The sequence below is a fragment of the Cucurbita pepo genome, chromosome 18 (assembly GCF_057944985.1).
Source record: "Cucurbita pepo subsp. pepo isolate OVF chromosome 18, ASM5794498v1, whole genome shotgun sequence".
In the NCBI taxonomy this organism is placed as follows: Eukaryota; Viridiplantae; Streptophyta; class Magnoliopsida; order Cucurbitales; family Cucurbitaceae; genus Cucurbita; species Cucurbita pepo.
Window position 1 is genome coordinate 449628 of NC_141815.1, and position 17637 is coordinate 467264.

The 17637-nt window shown below is 44.5% G+C and overlaps 1 protein-coding gene across 1 annotated transcript; it reads left to right on the forward strand.

The window, feature by feature from the left end:
- Positions 1-9417: 9417 nt before the first annotated feature.
- Positions 9418-10005, forward strand: LOC147786752 (secreted RxLR effector protein 161-like). Its single transcript, XM_087119700.1, has one exon. It carries the CDS (start codon positions 9418-9420, stop codon positions 10003-10005), a length of 588 nt encoding a protein of 195 aa, XP_086975826.1.
- The last annotated feature ends 7632 nt before the right edge of the window (positions 10006-17637 follow it).

The following is a 17637-nucleotide window of genomic DNA, read 5'->3' on the forward strand; positions in this document are numbered from 1 at the left end:
ACTGATATGAACCAAGAGAATATTGTTAGAAGAATGAAATTACAATTTAGAGTTACTGTATTTCATTAACGTAGTTTAAGAGTTTTTATTTACTTTAGGTTACAATTCATTAACGTAGTTTAAGAGTTTTTATTTACTTTAGGTTACAATTACATAATGGTTTAATTATGGCCATTAAGTACGAATGTTACAACTCTTGGAATGCCTTTACTTTAGGTTACAATTCATTAACGTAGTTTAAGAGTTTTTATTTACTTTAGGTTACAATTACATAATGGTTTAATTATGGCCATTAAGTACGAATGTTACAACTCTTGGAATGCCTTTAATAGTTTCATTTTGAGGCTATATAAAGCCATGTATGTTGTATTTGTAAGTAGACTTGAAAAATATAGTAAAAGGAGCATTTGTGCTTTCTTTAGCCAATGACTAAGTTTTTTTTGCAATTCTATGTAGTTTAGGTTGCATGATTCCTTCAGATATTTGATCAACAAGAATCATTCAAGCTAGACATGATCGATCTTGCTTGTGGAGTGATTCGAATCTCAAACAATGTTCTTGCCTTGAGATATTCGATCAACAAGGTAATCCAAATCTTATTCCCCTTGTAGTTGATTCCTTATCTTATCAAACACTATTCTTTATATCGTTTGCATGGAAAGAAATATGATCACTTATTCTTAATCAATGTTTCCGAGATCCAGGGCTCACTAAGTTTGATATCACACAAAATGGGTCCATAGCTTAGTGGTAGAACATTTGACTACATTAGATGTCACTAGTTTGAACTTGGTCATTAATGTTTTAGAAATCCATGTAGGGTCTCATGGTGAATTTTGGTCTCCTTTTTCATAGTTTATTTGGTCACTTACCAAGGGTTCATTAAGTTTGAGATCACACAAAATGGGTCCATAGCTCAGCCTATAGAAGATTTTTGCGTAGATCAAGGTAAACATCTAAAATAGACCGGGACATAGGGTCCTAGTTTATTTCCAATCCTTGACGTATCCTCGCATTTATTAGAATAAAAATCTAACATGAGAGATCACACTTACACAGGGGTCACTAAGGTTGGTTACTTACCGAGGAATCATGGATCCATAGGTCAGCCTATAGAAGACTTTTGCGTAGATCAACGGTGAACATCTAAAAAAAGACTTGACCTATACTCACATTTATTAGAATAAAACTCTAACACGAGAGCTTACAAAGGGGTCACTAAGGTTGGTTACTTACCGAGGAATCACTAAGGTTAAATCACACAAAATGGGCCCATAACTTAGTGATAGAACATTTGATTGCAGATTAGAGGTCATTGGTTTGAATTTGTTTGGCCCCTTTTATTTATTTCATTTTCCTTTTCGTAAAGGAAATGTGACCACATATCCTAATATTTGGTAGAGAATGTCTCAGTTTTGTGAACGTACACTTGACCTACCCGTAGCATTATGCCAAGCTAAATAGTAATAGCGGTACAACTTTAAAAAATGACATCAAAGATATATTGGTGGTAGATGCTATGAAATTCATTCTAACTTATGAATGTCCTCAAGTAACCATTGTTAATGTTACTCGAAATGTTTGTGATGCATATGATCGTTGGATGCCTGCCAATGAACAAGAAAGAATCTATATTTTGGCAAGCATATAACTAATGTTTTAGCCGAAAAGCTAGAGAGCATGACTACAACATATGAGCTGATGGATGTTTGGAATGAACGTTTCATTCAAGTACTCTATAATTCTTGTATTAATTTAAAACCAAAACAACATTTAAAAGATGAAAACAAAACATTAACTAATCGAAAGAAGCGTTTGAATTTTATTTTAAAAAACTATGGATTGGGGTACGGGATACAAAGAGAGCATATTTCAAATACTAAAAGACTGACACGTTAATATAATACCCTTTGTGATTGCACAGTGTCAGGGTCATGCTTGTCCAAGGCGTGTGTCCATTGCCGCATGCCCGTTACACGCCGAAACCCTTGCCTTGTACTACTTTATTGCTTTCTTTTACTGCTTTCATGTTGTAATATTTCCTTTGTTTTTTTCTTAGAGTATGACGTTTCGGCGAAATCATGGCTACACCTGGTACACATGAAATGCCTCAAAATGTACTATAGAGGGATGCGACTAGTTTTCAAATTATCCCTACCCGACAAGTTATATACTGTTTAAGCCGTTGTTGTTGACTTTTTGTTTGCATGCTATATAACACCACTCTCAATCTCTCTCTTATTCTTGCTTTCAAACTCTTTTTCCAAAACCTCTCTGCCTCGTTTTCTAAGATATCTTTTCAAATCGAGGTCCAAGGCTTGAGTATACGTTGCCCGACCGTAGGCAACACAATCCAAAGTTGGTTTGGCTCACTCAGTGTTGAGAGTGAGTGCCGCATAATTGCCAAATCCGTTGCCAAGAAAAGACGATTGTGATAGTTGGTATCATAGCCTAGTTGACTCCAAAGTGATTTGATAGACATGTCTACAACCACACAGTTGAATAAGTCCCACGTCGACTGACTAGTCGAAATAGAAGAACCGATGCAATACTTACGAGAAGTCTCCGACAGTATTCGATATCTAGACGAGCGAGTGAAGGAACTCGCTGATAAGAGCCTTGCCGTTGACACAATAATGGGTCGGTTAGATGGGTTGTCCATTCAAGAAATTATGTATCGAATGGAAAACCTAGAAACAAAAATCACAATGAATGGTGGTTCCAGGAGAGGAGACAGCTCGACAGGCTTTGCTAGCTTGATTGAGGAGCGAGTCGATGGCTTAGACAGCTCTCAAAAAGCGATGTTTTAGATGGTCACTGAGCAATTTGAAGATGTGAAGGTAGCCCTTGACGTAGTCAAGGTAGAAATGGCAGACATAAGCGCCAGAGTAAATGTTGTTGTAAGGGCGGTGGATAATCAAGCCCCTACCCAGAGGACAATGCGACCCAACAAGGTCAAACTTCTAGAGCCCAAGCCATTCTCTAGGGCTCGAGATGCCAAGGCGCAAGAGAACTACATCTTCGACCTTGAGTCGTAATACTTTAGGCGACTAACCATGAGACACAGGAAGAAAAGATCACCATGGCGACCATGCATCTAGTTGAAGATGCGAAATTGTGGTGGGTTTCGAAGTGTGTGGACATCCAAGAGGGTCGATGCATAATAGACACTTGGAAAAGACTAAAACATGAGTTTCGGTCTAAATTCTTCCCACAGAATGTTCATATCAAAGCCAAAAGAAAATTTCAAGATCTTTAACACACTGGTAGCATTCGAGGGTGTGTTAAATGATTCTTATTACTCATGTTAGACATCCGACAGATGTTTGAGCTAGATAAGATCTTGCAGTTCATAGAATGACTGAAGCCATGGGTGAAGTCCAAACTTTATGAACACGACAAGAAGACTTCTCCATGGCCTATGCTATGGTTGAACGATTGTTCGATTTGAGCAATGAATAGTCTCAAGACACAAGGCGAAACCAAGCCTCTTCGAGTGGAGGTAATCGCAACCATACATCCAATCCACCCAGACTAGGAGGAGGGGACAAACCGAGGACCGGAGGGGGAGAGACAAACCAACCCCAACAGGGGACTAGTGTCTTAGGCAAGGGGCTTCACAATCATAACCACTTCAATCGGCCACCTCCCTCATGCTTCTTATGTAGAGGGAACCACAAGGTATTGAGTGTCCAAAGAAGGCGTCACTACAAGCGTTCCAAGCCGCATTAGACGCAGACTAAGACACAAAGTCTGAGGGTGAAGAAGTTGAAAAAGCATTGAACATAGAAACTCCTCGGATGGGAGCCCTAAAGTTCCTATTTGCACATCAAAAGAAGACCAGGGAGCAAAAAGAACCGATTGAAAAATGTCTCATGTACATAGAAGCATGGATGAATCACAAATTGGCTAAGAGTACGATGGTCAATTCGGGATCCATCCATAACTTCGTGATCGAGACTGAAGCAAATCGGTTGAACATCAAGTGGCATCGAGACTCGGGAAAGATGAAGGCCATCAACTCTGTGGCCCTACCAATCTTTGGGATAGCGAGAAAGGTTGCCCTCAAGTTAGGAACATGGAGTAGTCTAGTGGACTTTGTGATTGTCAAAATGACGACTTTGATGGGTACTCGGGATGAAATTCTTATTGAAACATAAAGTGATCCCCATGCCTTTGGATAAATACTTAGCCATAACAGGATCAACCCCTACCGTTGTCCAGACAAGCTTCAGTTTAAATGAGGTCTTGTGTGTAACGAACCAACGTTCATGGTCATCCCTGTGGTTGAAACTGAGGGAACGATTGAATTTGTTCCCATAGAAATACAACGCGACAAAGAATAGAATGACTCCACCCCCCAACTAGATGAACTACGTACTATCAGATTCATTAGACCTGCAAATACTTCCTATGGAGCCCCGATGTTATTTAAAAAGAAGAACGGGAGTCTTAGTCTATGCATAGACTACCGCACCCTAAACAAAATCAAGATCAGAAACAAGTATCCTCTGCCCATCATTACAGGCTCTTTCGATCGACTACATGGCGTGAAGTACTTCTTGAAACTGACTTAAGGTTGGGATACTATCAAGTTCAAATTGTCGAGGGAGATGAGCCAAAACGAGTTGCATCACTAGATATGAGGCATTTGAACTCCTAGTCATGCCTTTTGGTCTGGAATAATTCCCCTGCCGCATTCTGTACATTAATGAACCAAGTCTTCCACGAATATCTCGATAAATTTGTGGTTCTCTACTTGGACGACATAGGGGTTTACAGCTCCACCATGGAAGAGCATCAACACCACCTGCAATTAGTTTTCAAAAAGTTGAGAGAACACCAACTATATGTGAAGAGGAAAAAATGCACGTTCGCGCAACAACGAATCAACTTACTTTCTCGGACATGTAATCGAAGCAGGCAAGGTGGGTATGGAAGAAGAGAAAGTCAAAGTCATCAAGGATTTGAAGACCCCCTCTCTAGTGACAGAAGTGTACTCCTTCCTTAGGTTTGCAAATTATTATTGACAGTTAGTTGAAGGATTCTCGAAGCATGTAGGTCCCTTGACTGAACTACTAAAGCAGGGAAACAAGTCGAGTTGGACTCCACATTGTCAAGAAGCCTTTGACAACTTAAAGAATGCCATGATGGAAGGGCTAGTTTTGGGGATTGTCGACGTAAAGAAACCCTTCGAAGTCGAAACAGATGCGTTAGACTTCGCCCAATGGGGCATACTACTATGAGAGAGACAACCCATTGCATACGAGAATTAGAAGCTTAATGAGGCAAAAAAAAGGTATGCAACATCCGAGATAGAAATGTTGGCAGTAGTCCATTGTTTACGAGTTTGGAGGCAATACTGTTGGATAAAAGTCTGAGGTTTCTTTATTTAGCTTTTACACCTTTTACTCAGTTATGGAATATTTTCTTTTGACCATTTGACAAACACGCTCGAATGGATTACTAATTTTTTAGGTGGCCATCTCGACGGGAGTGACACAGATTAGTTGGCCACTTTCTACCATTTTTTAGGATAAGCTAATTATTTAAATAGGTGAATGTGATGAGAAACAAAATCACCCTTTTTCTGTAAATCAAATCTCAAGATTTCTCTCTCTTTCATCTTCTGTTTTCATTTTCTTCCAACAAATTTCTTGGGCCATTTTTTAATCCCGAGATTTCTCCCTCTTTCATTTTCTGTTTTCATTTTCTTCTAACAAATTTGCTTGGGCCATTTTTTACTCCATCGACAATTTCCTCTCGATTGCCAGAAGTCAACAAGTGGTATCAGAGTCTGGTTTAATCCACAAGTGGTATATCATTGCAGAGGAACCGACTTTATCAAAAGTCAAGTTGATTAGCTCAACTGGTTAGAACATCGACCTAACAACACACAGGTCTCAGGTTAAGTAGAAGAAAATGCAGAGCGTGAAAATTCACACATCGTGGGGTCCATCCCCGGCAGGCTCACTCACTCCTCCATGCCTCCGTCGAGCAGCTGCAAAAGGAGCTCTCGGGGATCCGCTTTAAGAATGGCAAATCTGTCGATGACTTTTCAATGCAGATTACAGGTCTCGCCAACAGCATCACCACTCTCGGTGGGAGCATCAGCGAGACAGAAATCGTGAAGAAGATGTTGCAGATCGTCCCCAATCACCTCGAGCAAGTCAAGCTAAATTGAGATATTACTTGACGTGAACGACTTAACGGTGGAAGAGGTGACCGGAAGACTACGCAACGTCGAGCAGCAGAAGAAGAATGCCGCTTCAGCTATCGACAAGGAGGGTCATCTACTCCTCACTAAGGACTAATGGCTTGCACGCCCTAAAGCACCGCCACAATACCAGCGAGAGCAACGGGTCCTCTAGCCACAAAGGCAGTAAGAAGACATGGAAATCTCACGAGCGCATGCACAAGAAAGAGGGAGATCAAAATCCGCCACAATACCAGTGAGAGCAACGGGTTCTCCAGCCACAAAGGCGGTAAGAAGCCATGGAAATCTCGCGAGCGCACGCACGAGAAAGAGGAAAGATCAAAAGAAGGAGTCGACCGATGGCAGGCCAATCCAGTGCTCGAACTGCGAGTAGAAGGGCCACCTAAGCAAGAATTGCTCGAGCAAGCTCAGGAACAAAGAGAAGGCTCATGTGGCTCGATCCAAGGAGGAATGTAACGATCCAGATCCACCGCTAGCAGATATTGTCCTCTTTGGACTTTCCCTTTCGGGGTAAGGTTTCCAAACCCTTATAAATGGTGGTTTGTTCTCCTTCCCAACCAATGTGGGACATCACAATTCACCCCCCTTTGGGGCCTAGCGTCCTCGCTGGCACTCTTTTCTTCCTCCAATCGATGTGGGACCGTCCCCATGTTCACCCCCCTTTGGGGCCTAGCGTCCTTACTGGCACACCACCTCGTGTCTCCCCCCTTTGGGGAATAGCGAGAAGGCTGGCACATTGTCGGGTGTCTGGCTCTGATACCATATGTAACGATCCAGATCCACCGCTAGCAGATATTGTCCTCTTTGGGCTTTCCCTCAAGGCTTTAAAATGCATCTGGGAAGGTTTCCACACCCTTATAAATGGTGGTTTGTTCTTCTTCCCAACTAATGTGGGACATCACAAGGAAGAGCCAGCTCTTTTCATGATGAGCGCATCGATCTTATTCGACGTCCCCAATTTCGATTCCAAATCCATGGAGGTAATCGACAACGGCGTAACTGCTCCTCTAGTGAGCGTCAAACTTAAGGAAGAGCTCCAACTGGGCGTAACAAAGACACCGACTGGGGAGCCAATTCAACTAAAGGAGGAGCGAGTGTTCGCTCAGATAGGCGAGAGGGGTGAGCAGCATGAGCATCGGCGATGGGTCCTCGACACAGGGGCAACAAACCATATGACCGAGGCTAGATCCGCGTTCTTTGAGCTCGACTCAGGGATTCACGGGACAGTGAAATTCAGCAATGGCTCCATCGTCGAGATCGAAGGGCGCCGCACCATCCTGTTCGTCGGTGATATCTGCGAGCCCATCAAGCCAGCGACCCCAAACGGCAAGAACCTCTTCCTCCTGCTGGTTGATGACAAAAACTGCTTCATATGGCTGATCCTGCTGCAAGCGAAAAGTGTGGCGGCAGAGGCAATTAATCGCATTCAAGTGCGAGCAGAGGAAAAATGCAGTAAGAAGATGCTAATGTTGCGCACAGACCGAGGCAAAGAATTCACCTCAATGGGCTTCGGGAAGTACTACGACGACATCGGCATGCAACGGAAACTAACAGTGCCCTACTCCCCCCAGCAGAACGGGGTGGTGGAACGCCAAAATCAGACCATCATCGGGACAGCAAGGTCATTGCTGATGACGGTCAGAATCCCAGGGAGATTTTGGGGAGAGGCGGTAATGAAGCTCGTCTATCTCCTCAATCGATCGCCAATGCAAAGCCTAGACGGGAAGATGCCACATGAGGCCTGGTACAACAAGAAGCCAGCGGTACATCATCTCCGAGTGTTTGACTGCATCGCATACATGAAGGTAGTGCGTCCCCACCTTGGCAAGCTCGATCCCAAGGGGCTGAAGGTCGTCCTCATCGGCTACGAACCTGGGAGCAAGGCGTATAGGATCTATGATCCTGCGAGGGGTGAGCTCACGTGTCTTGCAACGTCATCTTCAATGAAAGCACCTTCTGGCAGTGGAACGACGTGATCGAGGCAGACCAAAACCCAAATCAATTCACAATGGAGTACCTTGTCACCGAGCCGGCAGAAGGAGGAGCGCAGCATCGGGCACTGCCGTCGCCAGCAGCTGCATCCCTTAAACTAGTGGAGTTTGCAACACCACGAACTACAGATTCAATGCTGGATGCCGATCACGATGATGATCTGGTGGCCAAGTACCGGAGGATGGAAAACCTAGTGGGAGGAGGTGAACCACCTGGACTGGGGGCACGCGAACTTGAACAAGAGGTGGCCAAACTGCATGTCATCAGCGCAGATGAATCGAACACCTTCGCCGAAGTAGAAAGGAATTTGTGCTGGCTGAAGGCAATGCAGGAGGAGATGACATCCATCATTGAGAACTAGACGTGAAGTCTTGAGGACATGCCGTCGGGACACCGAGCCATAGGGCTCACATGGGTCTTCAAACTGAATCGTAATAAAGAAAGAGAAGTTGTGAAACACAAGGCCCGTTTGGTGGCGAAGGGCTACGTCCAAAAGCAAGGAGTGGATTTCGAGGAGGTATTCACGTCGGTGGCAAGGCTGGAATCTGTCCGCCTATTGCTGGCAATCGCGGCACATCATTCTTGGGAGGTCCACCACATGGACGTGAAATCCACGTTCCTCAACGGAGAGCTGAAGGAGACTGTCTATGTCTGACAACCATTGGGATTCTTGGATAACGACAACCTTGACAAGGTATTGCGCCTGCACAAGGCACTCTATGGGCTTCGGCAAGCACCACGAGCCTGGAACGCGAAGCTCGACAGTACCCTACTGTCGCTGAAGTTCAAGCGCTGTGCCTCTGAGCATGGCATGTACACGCACGGCCACGATGCGCAGCGACTGATCGTGGGAGTGTACGTCGACGACCACATAATCACTGTAGGAAACATGGAAGTCCTCGAAAGATTCAAGAGGGAAATGTCAAAGAACTTCAAGATGAGTGATCTCGGCGTGCTCAACTACTACCTCAGCATCGAAGTGCAACAGAGTACTGTCGGCATCACCTGCCAAAGTGCGTACGCGAAGAAGCTGCTGGACACAACTGGGCTTGCATACAGTAACCCTACAAGGACGCCAATGGAGGCCCAACTCTAGCTAAGGAAGTTCGGTACTATGACAGCAGTCGACGCCACTAATTACTGCAGCATTGTCGGAAGACTGCTATCTGGTAAACACACTCCTTGACCGTGCTTATTTCGTTGGATACATGAGTAGATTCATGGAAGCACCTAGGGAGGAGCATCTTATGGCTATCAAGCGCATCCTGCGCTATGTGGTTGGAACAAGAGGCTGGGGTGTGAGATACTGCACAGGGAGAGGAAAGGAGAAGCTTGAGCTGGTCAGCTATAGTGATAGTGACATGGCCGATGACGTTGATGATCGTAAGAGCACAAGCGGGATGATTTACTTCTTCTCAGGCGGCGCGATCTGCTTGCAATCACCTATGCAAAAAGTAGTTGCTTTATCTTCTTGCGAAGCAGAGTACATTGTCGCTTCGACGGCAGCAACACAGGGGGTTCTGGCTTGCGCGACTAATGGAAGAAGAAGGCGATCCACTAAGGCATTACGTGGACAACAAAGCTACAATCTCCCTAATAAAAAATCTGGTTTTGCACGACCGGAGCAAGCACATAGAGATCAGGTTCCATTACATTCGGGAGTGTGCGATCGGGGGCTTATCAAGATTGACTTCATCCGAATAGAGGAACTGCTTGGAGACATCTTCACCAAGTCTCTGGCGCGGGTAAAATTTGAGGAACTCTGTTCAAAGATCGAAGTTCAAATAATGACGTAGATATACAAAGGTTTAGGACGAGATTGTTAGATAAAAGCCTAAAGTTTTTTTATTTAGCTTTCACACGTTTTACTCCGTTATTAAATATTTTCTTTTGACCATTTGACAAACACGTCGAATAGATTACCAACTTTTGAGGTGGTCATCTGGAACCAATTTTTTAGGTGGCCATTTGGAGGGAAGTGGCACTAGTTGGCCACTTTCGGCCATTTTTAGGATAAGCTAATCATTTAAATAGGTGAATGTGATGAGAAACAAAATCACCCTTTTTCATTAAATCAAATCCCAAGATTTCTCTCTTTTTCATTTTCTATTTTCATTTTTTTCCAACAAATTTTCTTGAGCCATTTTTTACTCCGTCGACGATTTCCTCTCGATTGCCAGAAGTCAACAATACTTCCTCGTCACTAAGTTTGTAGTCAACAACAATTCCATATGTCACTTCTTTGACCAACCCAAGTTATTTTCGAAACAAGCGCGTTGGCAAGATTGTGTGGCCGAATATGACTTTCAGTTCGAACACAGGCAAGGTAAAGCAAATCAAGTTGCAGATGCCCTAAGTTTGAAGAGCGAACATGCAGCCCTGTGCATGCTAGCTCATCTACAAGCAAGTAAGTTGAGTGGGATGATACGAGGAAGTATTGAAGAACACCTAGCCAAAGAGCCAGCCGTCTAGGCCATCATGCAGCTAGCTAGGGAGGGGAAGACTCGTCAGTTTTGGGTCGAGGACAATTTACTCTTCACCAAGGCAAATCGTCTTTATGTCTCCCGTTCGGGGAACCTAAGGAGACTCCTACTTAAAGAATGTCATGACACACCGTGGGCAAGCCACAACGGGTGGCAGAGAACCTATGCCCTCCTAAAAAGGGGTATTATTGGTCGAACCTCCACGGCGATGCGACACAGTTCACAAAGACTTGCCTTATCTGCCAACAAGACAAGGTTGAACGAAACAAAATTGCTAGACTGCTGGAACCTCTATCAGTCCCTTCCTGACCGTAGGAAAGTGTTTCTCTAGATTTTATCACACACCTTCCCAAGGTAGGACAAATGGAGTCCATCTTGGTCATTGTTGACAGGTTCTCTAAATATGTCACATTCGTCCCAACTCCCAAGTCATGCTCTACCGAAGTGACTACACAACTATTCTTTCGACAAGTTGTCGAGTTGTGGAGTATTCCCACTAGCATTATCAGTGATCGTGATGGGAGAATCACAGGGAACTTTTGGACCGAGTAGTTCAAGCAATTTGGTTGAGCCTAAACATCTCTTCGAGCTATCATCTCCAAATTGACGGACAAACTGAAAGGTTCAATAGTATGCTCGAAGAGTTCTTACATCATTTCATCGATGCGCGAGAGAAAAAACTAGGCACAGATGCTCGACGTTACTCAGTTTAGCTTCAATTGTCAGCAAAGCTCGTCGACAGGAAAAATCCCTTTTGAAATAGTATGTGGTAGACAACCACTCATGCCCCATATCATTAACCACCCCTACGCCGGGAGAAGCCCTCAAGTGTACTGTAACGACCCTAAATTTCCACATATCTAGAGTCGCCACTAACGTCTCATGCTCATCTCTAATGCAGAATAAAAATCTAAGCATGCTCATCTTTATTAGCGGAAAAATTTAAAATTTCAGAATACATTAAAACATTGGAAACTATTGTTATACGAGAATTTCATTAGGTGGAGTTTGGAATCCCAACTTTCCTTAAAATCTAGTACGCAAGCGCGTAGCATGTCCTCTAGAATTTGGTTTAAACGCTCCGTTTGTCCATCTGTTTGGGGGTGAAAGGCGGTACTAAAGTCGAGGCGGGTACCCAGTGCTTTTTGAAGTCCGCGCCAAAACGCTGACGTAAAGCGTGGATCCCGATCTGACACTATAGACACTGGGACTCCATGTAGTCTTACTATTTCTTTCACGTACAGTTGTGCCCAATTGCCAACTGTATATGTAACCTTCCCAGGTAGAAAGTGTGCCGACTTGGTCAACCTATCGACAACTACCCAGATCACTGTATAGCCTTTGGGTGTTTTGGGTAAACCTACTATGAAGTCCATCGCTATGTTTTCCCACTTCCACTCTGGTATGCTTAGGGGCTGCAACAACCCCGCCGCCTTTTGTCTTGGAGCTTTCACTTGTTGACAAACTAAGCACTTGCTCACAAACCCGGCCACATCCCTCTTCATGCTCTTCCACCAAAAGTGTTGTTTTAAATCTTGGTACATCTTAGTACCTCCTGGATGCATGGCAAATGGTGAGTTGTGAGCTTCCATCAGTATTTCCTTTCTTAAATCTTCTATTGTCGGAACACATAAGCGTCCCTGATACAATAGTCCTTCATCTGATGACTTCGAGAATTCATCTACTGGACTTTCGTCTAGCTGTCCTAGGACTTTCTGTAGGTTAGGATCCTCTCGTTGGGAGGTAATAATTCTCTGCCTAAGCGTAGGTTGTACCGTGAGTCGGGCCAGCTGTGCTATGACTCCCTCGGTCGCTACAGCTATGTTGGCTTGCTCGAACTCTCTTTGTACCCTTACATCCCTCGTAATGAGGGCCGACGAGTGGACCGTCTTCCTACTCAAGGCATCTGCAACCACATTTGCTTTCCCAGGGTGGTACTGGATATCTACGTCATAATCCTTCACCAATTCTAACCACCTTCTCTGCCTCATGTTTAACTCTTTCTGGGTGAAGAAGTATTTCAAACTTTTGTGGTCGGTAAAAATTTGGGTTTTCTCGCCATACAGGTAATGTCGCCAGATTTTCAGCGCGAACACTACAGCGGCCAACTCTAGGTCATGGGTAGGGTAGTTCTTTTCATATTCTTTAAGTTGACGAGATGCGTATGCGACAACCTTGCCGTGTTGCATTAACACACATCCCAGTCCTTTCATGGATGCATCACTATAGATCACATATCCTTCTGAGCTCTCGAGTACTATAAGTACCGGGGCGGTTACCAATCTCTCTTTTAGGTTCTGGAAGCTTGCCTCACAAGCATCATCCCATCTAAATGGCACCCCTTTTTTTGTTAACTTTGTTAAAGGCGAGGATATTTTAGCGAAGTCCTGCACGAACCTTCGATAATATCTCGCCAATCCTAGGAAACTCCTTACTTCCGTTACCGTAGTTGGGCGTTCCCACTTTGTGATCGCTTCGACCTTGGTGGGATCTACAGATATTCCGTCCTTTGACACCACGTGTCCTAGGAAAGAGACTTTCGTAACCAAAATTCTCATTTGGAGAACTTGGCGTACAACTTGTGCTCTCTTAGGGTGGTTAGGACTTTTCGGAGGTGATCCTCATGCTCTAGGTCGGTTCTCGAGTATATGAGGATGTCGTCAATGAACACAATCACGAACATGTCTAGGCATTCTTTGAATACCCGGTTCATTAACTCCATAAATACAGTTGGGCATTGGTGAGGCCAAATGACATCACTACAAACTCGTAGTGACCGTACCTTGTCCTAAACGCTGTTTTTGGTACGTCTTTTTCATTAATCCTAATTTGGTGGTAACCGGACCGAAGATCTATCTTAGAGAATACTGTTGCTTCTCTGAGTTGATCAAATAAGTCTTCTATTCTAGGCAGAGGATATTTGTTTTTTATGGTTCTCTTGTTTAGCTCTCTGTAATCGATGCACAGACGCATCAATCCATCTTTCTTCTTAACAAACAACACTGGCGCACCCCAGGGGGACACGCTAGGTCGAATGAATCCTTTATCTAGTAAGTCTTGCAGTTGCGCCTTGAGTTCCTTCAACTCTGCTGGCGCCATGCAATAGGGTGCTTTGGAAATAGGCCCAGTTCCCGGCTCGAGTTCGATGACGAAGTCGACCGCTCAGGAAGGGGATATTCCAGGTAAGTCATCCGGAAATACATCCGGGAACTCGTTTACTATTGGCACGTTTACTAGGGTCTCTTCCTTTCCTCTCACGTCTACAGCACATGCTAATATAGCCCATCCACCTTGTTGGACTAACCTCTTTGCTTTCATCATCGAGACTACCTTGGGGGTAATCCCGGTATTTGTGCCTTTAAATTTAAAGGTAGGTCCTGTCGGTGGTGAAAATTTTACTTCCTTTTTGCAACAGTCTATACTAGCTCGATTTTCAGCTAACCAATCCATACCTAGTATGACGTCGAAATCTGTCATGTTTACCACCACCAGGTCAACGCTTAAAGTTTGGTTCCCTATGGGGTGCTTACAGACATTTCATGCAATAAGGGTTCTAATTCGAACCCTGCTTGTACAACAAAAGGCATGGAAATAAAGGAATGCGTGGAACCAGAATCAAATAAGGTAAAAGCGAAATGACCTAAAATGGATAGTGTACCTGTCACCACGGCGTCGGACCTCCCAGTGTCCTTGCTGGTTGACGCGTATGCCTTAGCTTGAGCTCGCGGTGGTGCTGGTTGATCCGTTTGCTCTACTACTCTGGGCGGGTTTGCTTGTGCTGCAGCATTTCCGGCCGTGCAGTTCACGACGATGTGCCCCTCTTGACCACATCTATAACACGCTCGGCTGCCAGCCATGCACCTCCCACCGTGTAGTCTTCCACAGATAGTGCACCCTTCCTCTCTCCTCCCTCTGGCCCCATCTTGATTCCTGGGGTTCCTGTCAGTATGTCGGGGAGGGCGTCGCTCATCCCATCTAGGAGCGGGTCTGTTATTGGAACGGTGCCTACGTGCTGGTGGTGGACGGTCAGAGCCTCCTGATTCATGAGGACGCTTCTGCCCAATTATAACTGGCTCTTCACGTCGTTTCTCATCCTTTGGTTTCTCTAAAGCCTTGGCAGTTCTCAAGGCTTCCTCATAGGTCTTTGGGTTGAACGTCTCCAACATGCGGCGGATTCTTTGTTCCAAACCCAATACAAATTTCTCTGTCATCTTTTCCTCAGTGTCCACCATGGACGGTGCAAATCTCTTGAGTTTAATAAACTCTCGGTTGTACTTCTCCACTGTGAGTCTTCCCTGTACCAGGTGGGCGAACTCCTGCTGCCTTTTAAGTCGCTCTGACTTAGGATAATATTCTTTAAGGAAGGCCTCCTTAAATCGTTCCCAGTTCATTGGTCCCCCTTCTGGGTTAAGGAGTGTTTTGTTATCTCTCCACCATATCTCTGCGTCCTTTTGTAGGACGAAGGTTGCACAGGCGACCTTTTGGTTCTCTGGGCACTCCATAGTCTCAAAGGTGGTTTCCACCGCTGCAATCTACATTTGGGCTTCTATGGGGTCTACTAGGGAACCAGTGAATGGTCGAGGGTCGTATCTCTTGAAATCCCTTATCCAGTTTGAACATCTAACAGGTTGTGGAGGGTTTACTGGGGCATTGGCCTGAGCAGTGGCCTATGCCTGTGCCTATACCTGTGCCTGTACCTGTGCCTGTACCTGTGCCAGTGCCAACGCCTGTGCCTGGGCCTGTGCTTGGGTTTGTTCCTGGGCCTGTTGTAGACTGGCTTGCTGATTGGTTACCAAGGTTTGAATTAGGGCTTGGATGGAGTCACACATTAACCTAGTATTAGCATCTACTGCACCCACAGGGGGTGCAGCTTCACGTGCGACTTGGAGTGGTAGGGTAGGCTGGGGTGGAGGTTCTACTTGTGGTGGAGGCTCTACTGGTGGTGGAGGCTCAGCTTGCAGTGGAGCTAGAGGAGGTAGCTCAACTGGTGGTAAGACTGGGGGCGGCGTAACTGTTACCGGCCCAGTCTCTGATCTTTCTTGAGGTGGGCCCTCTACTGCCACACCTCGTCCTACTTCTCTACGACGGGGTCGCCCCCTTCCTCGTCTTCCTCTTCCTCTTCCTCTTCCTCTTCCTCGTCCTCCGGGCATGGTTCTATAAACCAATATAAGGTTGCTTAAGTCTAAGGCCTTAATACTATGCATATATATATATATATATATATATATATATATATATATATATATATATATATATATATATATATATATAACAATACACACACTATACAATACATCGTAACGCCAAAGAAGTAAACATTCATCATGCTAAGCATCATATCATGCTACTAACAAAATTACTCAGCATGCAACACACGACATCATACTCTTAAATAAATACGTGAAATATCACAACCATTTCAGTAATGTCAACATAAAAAAAAATGCATGCGAGTTTTAAAACGTTTCTCTTTTCTTATCTTATGCAAGGCGTACCTGACGGTGACGGAGCATCAACGTTGGGACCGTGGAGCGTGCCAAGCCTACATCATAGGCTAGTCTACAGAATCTAAAACCTAGAGCTCTAATACCAACTGTAACGACCCTAAATTTCCACATATCTAGATTCGCCACTAACATCTCAAGTTCATCTCTAATGCAGAATAAAAATCTAAACATGCTCATCTATATTAGCGGAAAAATTTAAAATTTCAGAATACATTAAAACATTGGAAAACACTGCCGGAGTTATGTGTTTCAAACATCGTGCTGGAGTTCAAAAAGATAAAATAAAACGATTACAAATTAATTAATATAAATGAATGAAATGCAAACGCCCTATCCTAATCAAGACTAGGAATTAAATATGCAACTATCCTATGCACGCGCCACAGTCTCTGATCACGATGCCACCGTCAACCGTACATGGGAGCCTTGCCTTTACCTGAAAAACAATATGGCACACAGCCTGAGTATTTCAAAGAAATACTCAGTAAGTGACCCCACTATAGGGGCCATGCTAATGCAAACACATGCAATCATGAATAGGGACCTATCTCTAATCATCTTAGGGGTGGCCTCCAGTCTCGGACAAATTGGATGTGTAGTACTTCCCTACACACGACTCACACGTGCGAGTGTGAGTCCCCAGGGCGCTCGCACACCCCCTAGACCCTCTGGTCAAGCTAATCTGTAGCGACGTCCGGAGGTCAGCGGAACCCCATAGTGTCATGCGCCTCATGAACACCCTCATCTGTGTGCTTTCGCACCTGTGCGCATTCGCGCTCATCATAAGGTGCGCGTCCGCACTCATCATCTCTAGGGGAAGTAGCTCTATGCTTATGAACATACAAAATGCATGAGGTCCCTCTAAATCCATCGTAATGTCTCTTCTGACACAACCCTCTAGTCTCATCTCTTTGTTACTCTAGGTAACGCATACTCGTGGATATTTATATTAATATCATTCTCATGCTCTTAGGGTTCTGTCCTACGTCGATCTAACGACATGATGCAATATGGAACTCATCATCATCTAGCATGCTCAATATGGAAAACATCATCATATTAAGGTAAAAATCATGCAATCATCATGCTCATCATAGTGCCACAACGTGCGTCAAACATATCAAGCGTCACTCAACAAAATATGTATATACTGGCACATATCATCAAGCATCATACAATTTATTTAGCCTATCCTATAGTAAGGCCACTTACTTGGTTGGCCTTGGCCGAAGTACTCCCTAAATAGCTAAACGTAAGCTCCCGTTCCGTGAGAGCTGCTTCCTACGTCGCCGGGGTTTGTTTCCTATCACACCGTTCACCACTTTCCGTTAGTATTTCACAATTAATTTACCTATAATTTAATAAATGTGAAATACGGCTCTAAAATGGCCTCGGATACCTTTATCGGGGCCGAAAACAGATCCGGGAGGGTCGAAAC